The sequence below is a fragment of the Scylla paramamosain genome, chromosome 27 (genome assembly GCF_035594125.1).
Source record: "Scylla paramamosain isolate STU-SP2022 chromosome 27, ASM3559412v1, whole genome shotgun sequence".
NCBI lineage: Eukaryota > Metazoa > Arthropoda > Malacostraca > Decapoda > Portunidae > Scylla > Scylla paramamosain.
In genome coordinates, this window is record NC_087177.1 from 3444457 (window position 1) to 3455000 (window position 10544).

General features: G+C 43.0%; 1 protein-coding gene across 1 annotated transcript in view; it reads left to right on the plus strand.

The window, feature by feature from the left end:
• The first annotated feature begins 1291 nt into the window (after positions 1-1291).
• LOC135114048 (protein O-mannosyl-transferase Tmtc3-like) overlaps positions 1292-10544 on the plus strand; it is a 210136-nt gene continuing 200883 nt past the window's right edge. The window contains exon 1 of the mRNA XM_064029701.1: positions 1292-1657. Coding sequence (XP_063885771.1) covers positions 1319-1657 — 339 coding nt within the window. The 5' untranslated portion in view covers positions 1292-1318. The remainder of the gene's footprint in view (positions 1658-10544) is intronic.

Below are 10544 nucleotides of genomic sequence, written 5' to 3' on the forward strand. Positions count from 1 at the left end.
ATCGCACGTTCTGGGCCCGGCAGGACGACTTGCGCGGGTCGTGTGGACGCGGAGCTTGGCATGAGTCTCGCGTCGCTCAAAGACTGCTCTGAAGCTGATCCCAAGCATGTGTTATTTTTTCTTTTATTCATATACAAATTCATATTCCTTTTATTGTCTGTACAATTAAATGCAATCGTGGACTGTGTGATTATTGGGGATAGGCACGGAATCTTCTCCTCGAGTGACTTAAGCTTTATGTGATCTCCTTGCTTAATGCGTCGGTAGCTCCGGTGTGCGTGCTCCTCCTGCATCCACGATCTGGCGTCTGTTTCTAAACCAAAGCGTATTTATTTTCTGTGTACACAACCTTGCAACTGTTCTTTACGAAACGTATTTATTTTTCCTAATGTAAATAAGTTAAAAAATTGAGACATGTTGTTTGGGTTGTTTAGTATGCATTTATGCATGGCGTCTGCTTGCTTAATGTGACTGAGAATAAGTGCTGTGGACGGCCTGTATGTCCAAATATGCAACGACTTGTGCGGAATAACAATGTGCCTTTATCTTACATTATATTACACAGTGACATCATGATCCCACTAATTGTCGTCCGTGTTATGGCCTGCCAGGGAGGTGCGCCGTACTGCCGGCATCACGTTGGGCACTGCCATGATGAGTGATGATTAGCAGCAGTCTTTGAAGAGCGTAATTAAGACACTGCAAATGTTAATAAAAACCATGATCATATTTGTACCCTGAGGAATAGAGAGAGAGAGAGAGAGAGAGAGAGAGAGAGAGAGAGAGAGAGAGAGAGAGAGAGAGAGAGAGAGAGAGAGAGAGCGCATCAACAACCCTTTCCCTCCAGTTGCATCGCCGCCATGAAATTGGAAGGCTCCTGCTAATAATCCTGGCTTCAAATCTTACCAAGGAAGGTTATTTGGACGGCTCAGAGGAACGAGATGGGGAGGCTGCTGGTCTAAGGTCAGGTCAGGTCACATAGGTCATCTGTCAGCTTGAAAAACGACCTAATACAGTTTGGTAATCCGCCATTTCAACATTAGCCTTTCGTAATTACTGTACGCGGCATTAGTAGTATTGGTAATCCCGCCCTGGCAGACCATTATAGCCGCTCCCCAAACCTGAGGCAGTTGAGCTGAAGGTTGTTAAAATACACACACATCTTTGTAATTCTCGTTGAAGTAATATGTATGTGGTGAGTAATCGTAATATGCAGGAATTGTGCAACAGCGAGTCAAGCAGGTATATTACAGGTAACACGGAGGAGGAGGAGGAGGAGGAGGAAAAAAAATGCATTCTTTCTCCCTCTGAATAACACATGGCTCACCACATGGGCATCCTTGCATTTATGAGTGTGTCGCTAATTTCCCTAACAAGTGCTTCATTCACAGTTGCCAGATGTCTTGTTTCCTTCCCTTCCGTGCCTCATTCCAGTGCTCGAGTAACCGTGTGTGTCTTCCCTGCAGGCGGGTCGGTGTGCGGATGGGTGTACAGCTCCTTGGTGCTGACCGTGGCGTTGCTCGTCTACTGCAACGCCCTCAGCTGCAGCTTTGTGTTCGACGACATCTCGGCCATCAAGGAGAACCGCGACTTGCGTCCACACACGCCCGTGACCAACCTCTTCTTCCACGACTTCTGGGGGACGCCAATGCAGAAGGTGGGTTGAGAAGAGTCGTGTTGGTTTTTTCTTTATTTATTTATTTTTTTTTTTTTTTTTTACTTTCCTTCTATGACTTACTTGTGTTTGGTGTAAATGTTTTTTATCTACTACTGTATCGTTGCCTTTTGATTTGTTAATGTGTTTGCTGTGGTTGTTTTTGTATGATTTATTTATTGTATTTTATTTTATTTTATTCCTCAAGTAAGAGTATCATTTCAACGTAATTTTTATGTATTGTAGCATTTGTATATTTTCTGTATTAATTTAACTGTTATTTTTACGTTGAAGTTAATTTTCCAGACAGCTTCACCAGAACTTAGGCTCCCAGGTAATGAAAATCAACGCAGTGAAATACTACACCTGTTCGAAGTAAGAACACACACACACACACACACACACAAAGCCTCTTTACACACAACCACCATCCACTCCAGTTCACTTCCTCTGATATAGAAAAAAAAAGCTAGTGAATCGTATGAAGTAAAGAAAAAAAAGTACTATTGAACTCTAATGCTGGAAAAGATGGAAAAAAAGAAAAGAAAACTGACTGAAATAAACAACGTCGCTTTGAAAATGCAGAGAAAAGACACAAAAGATCAGACCACTTTAATGGATTTCACTACCGGAGGAAAAGAAAAAAAGAGAAAAGAAAAAAATATATATATCTCGGAAAAAGAATAAAACAGTGCATCAACATTCTATAAATACACTGCATAAAAGTTTTCAAATCGTAATGTTCTCAGAGTAGAAGCAAAACTCTTTTAGTAAACATTGAGATCACTGTGACGTAGTGTGTTTAAATACATAATGACTAGAGTCTGTATTATTATTATTTGTTTGGTAGTAAAAGAGAGAGAGAGAGAGAGAGAGAGAGAGAGAGAGAGAGAGAGAGAGAGAGAGAGAGAGAGAGAGAGAGAGAAATATGTATCAAGTACAGACCGAGATTTAAACGTCTGATTTATGAAATTAGTTGTCAACCAAGAAAATTAGCACCTAGCCAACTGGACATGGAGAGAGAGAGAGAGAGAGAGAGAGAGAGAGAGAGAGAGAGAGAGAGAGAGAGAGAGAGAGAGAGAGAGGATTAAGTAGAGGTATTGCACATGGCGCCAACCCGTAACATTATGGAACTTGGGAGCGAAGAAGAGGAGGAGGAGGAGGAGGAGAGAGAAGGACAAGAATAAGAACAAGAAAGAAAATAAACAGGCAAAATTGAGGGAGACTCGTTTATTGTGCGAATTCCTGACAATAGAGAAACTGAAGAAGAAGAAGAAGAAGAAGAGGGCAGTGGGCATGAATAACAGCAGAGACTTGTTAAAAGACCCAACTTAAAAGATGAAGAATAAAAGAAAGGGATTGAAAAGACACCAAATGAAAGAAGAAAACAGGGAGAGAGAAGAGACGGAAGGAAAACTCACCCACGCACCCTGGCAGCAAGGAGGGCGCCGGGAAGATAGAGAATTGGCCTTTTGTAAAACCTTGGTGTGAATAAAGTGGTGTTCGAGCAGATTTGCTTCTTCTCGCCTTAAAAACTCACTGGATTATTTTTTTTTTCTCGCTCTCCCTTTTTTTACTTCCTTCCAAAACCAGGTCCGTGTGATTTTGAGTTCCCTCCTCCCACACTGTCCCCCAGCCATTCACCGACTCTTATTTCAGCCCTCTTCTCTCTCTCTCTCTCTCTCTCTCTCTCTCTCTCTCTCTCTCTCTCTCTCTCTCTCTCTCTCTCTCTCTTTCTCTCTATCTCTATCTCTAGTTATGTTCCGGTGTAAAAATGAAAAGGTTTTAACAGTTTTTTTTTTTTTCATCCAGAATTCATCCATTCCATAGCTTATTTTATTATTCTTTTTCCTCCCTATCACTTCATCTTTTTCCTACCCTCTACTTTCCTCCTTTCTTTAGTCACTTTCTCTCTCTCCTTACCTCCTTGCCTCCTCTCTCTCTCTTTTCTCCTGTTTTATTTCCTTGAGAGGTTTTCTTTTTCGTTTACCCACTTAGGTCCGGCCATTTTATCTTCTTTTCCCTCTCTTAAATTCTCTTTACATTCCGCTCATCCCTACTTTTTTTTCCCCTTCCGCTCTCTTTTTCCCTCCTCAGCCCTTTTTTTTTCATATTCTTCTGTCGTTACTTTTTTTTCTTCTTTTCTCTCAATGTGTTTAGTTTTCTTGATTTTTATAAGTGCATTGTTTACTTCTTTTTTTTTTCCAGCTAGTTTTGTTTATTTTTTCCCTCCCTGCTAAACTTTCCTTCCTCAGATAAACTCCCTCTCTGCATTTTTTTTTTTTTTTTTTACTTTTTTTAATATTTTTTTTTATAACCACGTCCTTGTTTGTCCTTCTTACAGTGAGCCTTTTTAACTCTCTCTCTCTCTCTCTCTCTCTCTCTCTCTCTCTCTCTCTCTCTCTCTCTCTCTCTCTCTCTCTCTCTCTCTCTCTCTCTCTCTCTCTCTCTCTCTCTCTCTCTCTCTCTCTCTCTCTCTCTCTGATCTCTTCGTTTCCTGTCTCCTTACGTCCAATTTTTATCATTCTCTTTTTCTTCGTCTTCTTCTTTTTCTCCTCCTCACGTTATGCTGGAAAATTTACTACCCTTATCCTCTTTTCCTCTTTATCATCAGTTTATTTTTGCCACTACTCTCTCTCTCTCTCTCTCTCTCTCTCTCTCTCTCTCTCTCTCTCTCTCTCTCTCTCTCTCTCTCTCTCTCTCTCTCTCTCTCTCTCTCTCTCTCTCTCTCTCTCTCTCTCTCTCTCTCTCTCTCTCTCTCTCTCTCTCTCTCCCAAAGAATTTTCTCACCCCACAATTCTTTGCCTTTTGTACCACAGTCCCATATATTTTCCTGGGTTCATCGTCTCTCTCTCTCTCTCTCTCTCTCTCTCTCTCTCTCTCTCTCTCTCTCTCTCTCTCTCTCTCTCTCTCTCTCTCTCTCTCTCTGTCTCTGTAGGAGCGACTAGTTGTTCCTTTTGTATTTTTTTTTTTTTTTGGTATTCGAACAAGTTTTTTTTCTTTATATTTCAAGGAGTTACTTATTTTGATGTGTGTGTGTGTGTGTGTGTGTGTGTGTGTGTGTGTGTGTGTGTGTGTGTGTGTGTGTGTGTGTGTGTGTGTGTGTGTGTGTGTGTGTGTGTGTGAGTGGGCAGTATTTCTTTATTTTTACCTCCTGTTTTATCCGCTTCCTCATCCTTCTCACTTTTATTCTTCTTTCCTTTCTTCCATTTCTTCTCCTCACTTTCCTTACCTCAGTACATTTTTTTCTTTCTTTTTTTCTTTTTTTTTTCGTTTCTCTACCACTTCCTCCTTTCTCTCCTCCAGCAGATTTCCTTCCCCTTCATTCCCATTCCTTCCCATCCTTGACTTTCCTCTGTTTTCTCACTTTTTCCTGTATCCTTTCCTTTTTTTTTTTCGTTTTCCTTTGCTTCTACTTCCCTCACCCATCACTTCCCCTCCCTGTCTATTGTCTCTCCCCGTTTTCTTTTCTTTTTTTTTTCTTGGGTCAACACCTGCCTTATGAGCTATCGTTCCTCCTCCTCCTCCTCCTCCTCCTCCTCCTCCTCCTCCTCCTCCTCCTCCAAGTTATTCTCCTTTTCATTCTTTTTTTCTTATTTACTGTTTTTTTTAATATTTCCACTCTCTCTCTCTCTCTCTCTCTCTCTCTCTCTCTCTCTCTCTCTCTCTCTCTCTCTCTCTCTCTCTCTCTCTCTCTCTCTCTCTCTCTCTCTCTCTCTCTCTCTCTCTCTCTCCAGCGCCATTGTTTTATAGCGTTACTTCCCTCCTTTGCGTCGTCATATATCCCTCCTCTCTCGTATTTTCTGCCTCTTATCTCTCTCTCTCTCTCTCTCTCTCTCTCTCTCTCTCTCTCTCTCTCTCTCTCTCTCTCTCTCTCTCTCTCTCTCTCTCTCATGCGTTATTCACTTCTCAGTCTTTTTTCCTCCTCTCCTTTGCTTCCTTTCTTTTTTTCTTTTTTTGCATTCCCACGACCTCCTCTCACGGCCTGCTTGGTGTGGCCTTTGTGTGACCTTCCATGGCCCAGCGTGACCTGTCGCCGTCCTCGGTTGCCTTACGGGGGTGGAGTGCCGCGGCGTGCTTCGAGATTGTGGCACTGGAGAGAGGCACTGACACCGGCATAATGGAGCGAGAAGCGGAGGAGGAATAAGAGGAGCAGGAGGAAGAGGAAGAGGAGCAGGAGAGAGTAAAGGGAAAGGGAAAAGTTCGGAATGAAAATAGGTAGAGAGTTTTAGTGGAAAGTTAAATAAGCGAAGTGAGGTGGAGGAATAAGAAGCGAAGTTAGAGATGGAGGGAATGAAAGAAAGGAAGAGAGAGAGAGAGAGAGAGAGAGAGAGAGAGAGAGAGAGAGAGAGAGAGAGAGAGAGAGAGAGAGAGAGAATGTTCTTTTACGTTTTTTTCCTTTTTTCTTTTCTTTTATCGGGGAATCGGGAAGAAATAAATGTAGTTGGAATTTAAACGTGTAGAGGAAGCGTCTCCAGGAGCTAATAGCTGCTGGTTGAGTGGCTGTCGGCGGGGTATTGACTCCTGGGCCGACACCAAAAGAAACATTCCCATTCTATCTGTCATCTCCATCCCTCTTCTCTCGCCCTCCCTGCCTTCCTTCCTCTCGCTCCCTCCTTCCTCCCGCTTCCGACCAACCTTTCTCGCTCTTTCTCCCTTCCTTCCTTGTTTCTTCCTTTCTCTCGTTCCTGCTGCCGCCCTCACTACTTAACTGGTTCCTGTTATTGGTCGTCACCCTCCTGTTTCTGTCGGAGGACGTTGTTAGCTTTTTGATTTAAGGCCCGGGGTGTTTGTCGCCGTCTGGCATCCGGGACGTCGCGGTGAAGCCGAGTCCAGACCTGCGGGGGTTTTTAGAAATAAGGTTACGTCCTTTACCATCTGCTTTTGTCGATAAGCTTCTTAATTAACTCTTTTCTCGTATGTGTGTGTGTGATTCTGGCTTGATTCCTCGCTTCTCTATTCTTTGTCCGTGATCGAGGTTTATGGGAATAGACAGACGGAAGAGGCGCAGACGTTGTTTCCTGGAGGCGATACAAGAGGTCAGTCAACAAGTTCTCCCATTGCCGCCCGTAAACTATAGACTTTCTCTTGTCCATTTCTCTGTTTCTATAAGCTGTCTCAATGGGCCGTCCCTCCTCTTCCTCCTCCTCCTCCTCCTCCTCCTCCTCCTCCTCCTCCTCCTCCTCCTCCTCCTCCTCCTCCTCCTCTTCCACCCTTGATTTCTTCCTTTTATCCGGGGCTTCCAGTATCTCAAGCTTCAATAAGTCCTAAAATAATGACGCGTCCAATTCCCCAAACTTCCCTCGCCCTTCATCATCTTCCCCCACGGCCTTCATTTGTCCTCCAGCGCCCCGCACGCCCTCTGTCGCTCCCCGCCCCTCCTTCGCCCTCCTCCTCCACCCTCGTCCTCATAGTCTTTGAACTTATTTTGTAGCTAATCTCCTTCTATCATAAGTAGACTCAGCAGTTCCTTATTTTTTTTTCTTTCGTCTGCTTTCTACTTTCCTACTTGTCCTCCTCCTCCTCCTCCTCCTCCTCCTCCTCCTCCTCCTCCTCCTCCTCCTCCTCCTCCTCCTCCTGGTCGGTGCGCTGATGGAGTTGTCTCAGAAGGCAGACAGGAAAGGGGATGTCATTTTATTAGTGTCGTCCAGGGCCTTGTTGATCCATTGCTGGCAGGGGTCGACTGGACAAACACACCCCTCCTGGTTGACACCTTACCGACAACAACCCCAGGTACTGCACACACACACACACACACACACACACACACACACACACACACACACACACACACACACACACATACACACACAGTTGGTTCGTGTGTTGTGTGTGTGTGTGTGTGTGTGTGTGTGTGTGTGTGTGTGAAATTCCTCAGGACCTAATTTCATGTGTGAGTGGGAGGCCATACTCACTTCCTGTACTGTAATAAGATTGAAAATTGCTTGACGAATATCCAAGAGAGAGAGAGAGAGAGAGAGAGAGAGAGAGAGAGAGAGAGAGAGAGAGAGAGAGAGAGATGTAACAGTGTTGCTTCCTCGTCGTGAATTTAATATCCCTCGGATGTCTCTCTTGATTGATGTGGTGTCGAGACTTCCCTCCCTTCAGATCGGTGGAAGGGAAAAGATAGAGTGAAATGCTGAAGAGAAAAGTAAAAGGTGCTATCTAGATTCTCATTAACGCGCTGCTCTGACGATAATTAAATAGTAAAACTTCACGTGTACGAGTAGAATAGGGACGGCTCTGAAATGTTACTTTTTTTTCATATTTCGTGTTATGTTAAATTGTTCTGTTTCTTTATTTTTTTCTTCATTTTTTTTTACCTCTTTGTTCTCGTATTTTTTTTTTTATTATTTTACTTTTTTTGCCTACTACGAATTAGTTCTTTTTATTCAAATATTTTTTTTTATCTTCATTTTTCTCCCAGATTGACGAATTAATTAGTTCCTTTTTCTATCTTCCTTCTTTTTTTTTTCTTTTTTTGTCATTACCGTCTAGAGATTTTTCTTCACATTCTTCATCTCCCTTTATTTATTTATTTTATTTATTTTTTCCAGTGAGAACGGACTTTTTCACTCTTCTTTTATGTTATATATTTACTGATTAATTTCAAGCACTTTTTTCTCTTTTTTTTTCTTTTTTCTCTCTGTCCTCTTCATCATCCTCTTCCTCCTTTTCATCTTCTTCATCGCGTTATCTCTTGTCTTCATCTGCCTCCTCTTGTCTGTGTCTCTCCCTCTCCTACAATAATTTTTACCCTCCTCCTCCTCCTCCTCCTCCTCCTCCTCCTCCTCCTCCTCCTCCTCCTCCCTTTTAGCGTGGAATAGTTCTCCAAGGTCTGTTGTTGTTTGGTCTTTCTTTGTAATCTTTTGTGTTCCTCTTCCTCCTCGCCTTCCCTCCTCTTCCCTTCTCTTTGTACTCATTCCTAACAGCACAGTAATTACCACTTACATCTTTTATTGACTTCCTGGTGTTGAAAATGAAACTTTAATTTATTCATTTCGCTGGTAAATTCACGACATTTTCTCACAATTCTCTCTCTCTCTCTCTCTCTCTCTCTCTCTCTCTCTCTCTCTCTCTCTCTCTCTCTCTCTCTCTCTCTCTCTCTCTCTCTCTCTCTCTCCTCTCTCTCTCTCTCTCTCTCTCTCTCTCTCTCTCTCTCTCTAAAGTTACCTGTCTCATGTCAACTCAGGTTCCACAGCTAGCCACTAATTCCCTACCGTTTCTATTTTCCATGGTTATTCACCTGGTGCTTTGTAATCTTATTTGCTATGTTTAGTTTGCGTCAGTGTTGAATTCTGTCAGTGATATTCGTATGCTATTTTTTTTTTCCCGTCATTGTGTGTGTGCGTGTGTGTATGTGTGTGTGTGTGTGTGTGTGTTTGAAACCTTTGTTATTAAGATCATTCTATCTATTTATGGTTTGCCGATGTTAAGTTTGTCATAGTGGTATTCTTTTTCTTTGTGTGTGTGTGTGTGTGTAAATTGATTTCGAATATACATCGGTAAGAGCGTTTGATTTTATTCCCAGCATTAGATTCTGTCGTAATGATCCGGTATGAGAAGCTTCTTTATTTTCTTAATGCTAAGTGTCTTGCAATCTGTATCCACTTGAGAGTTCAGCCAATGTTAAAATTCCTTACAGTTATCTATTTTTCTCCTCCAATTTCCGGTGCAAATGGATTTTAAATTTATATATAACTCTAAGTGGTCTGTTTATCTGTCTACCTCCCTGTCTATCATCAAAGTTACACCCCAAGGAGGTCTATTTTGAGAGTAAAGCCAATACCATTCAAGCCGGAATCGCCGAGAGAATCTAGACCTGAAAATAGCGAAATCCCAATACTGGTTTTATGTGGAAGTATTTCTGCCCAAGGCCAACCAACACGAAAGAGCCGCAACGCACTTCTTCCTCCGCGGACTTTAACACAACTTAACGCACCGAATCTTCCTTCCGCCTCCGCTGAGCTACAAAGGAAGAGTTCTTTGAAGCGAGCGAAACTTACTTATGAGGGGAGCTGAGTTGGTAATAGGCTGAGTTCGGCCTATACCAGTCTCCCCCCCTACCCCCAATAACCCCGTGCTGCTGATCTCGTGTGTGCGTGTGTGTGTGTGTGCGTGTGTACACCAGGAAGTATCAGAGACGCCACCCACCATTACCATCTCCAACCTCTCCGTCTTTGCCTCCTCCGCTGCTCCCTTCCTGCCGCTACCACCACCACCACCACCACCACCACCACCACCACCACCACTACTACTAATACCACTACCTCTACTACTACTACTACTACTACTACTACTGCTACTACCCTCAGCTCAGTGGCGAGGAAATGTAGCTTGATGTGCACCACTCTGCCTCTTCACTTAATGGGAAGCTAACTGAAGAGGCTACACTTGTGCAATGTATTGACGTGTGTGTGTGTGTGTGTGTGTGTGTGTGTGTGTGTGTGTGTGTGTGTAGTGTGGATGGGTGGGTGGGTGGATGTATGTGTGTGTGTGTGTGTGTGTGTGTGTGTGTGTGTGTGTGTGTGTGTGTGTGTGTGTGTGTGTGTGTGTGTGTGTGTGTGTCGGTCCCTGGCTGGCTAAAGCTGTAGTGTGCTTCCCGCCTTTCACTTAAACCAAACACACACACACACACACACACACACACACACACACACACACACACACACACACACACACACACACACACACACACACACACACCATGGATAGAAAGAAAATGGACAGGAATTAGCCGATTATTTCTTTTCATAATTTTTTTTAATATGTAATCTACGTGAATGGACATTTTGTATTAATGAATAATGTCACGCACCGACTAATCTGTTATACATATTTTTTTTTTCTTTCCCTGTTTTATTTTTATTCCTCTTTTTTTTTTTTTTTT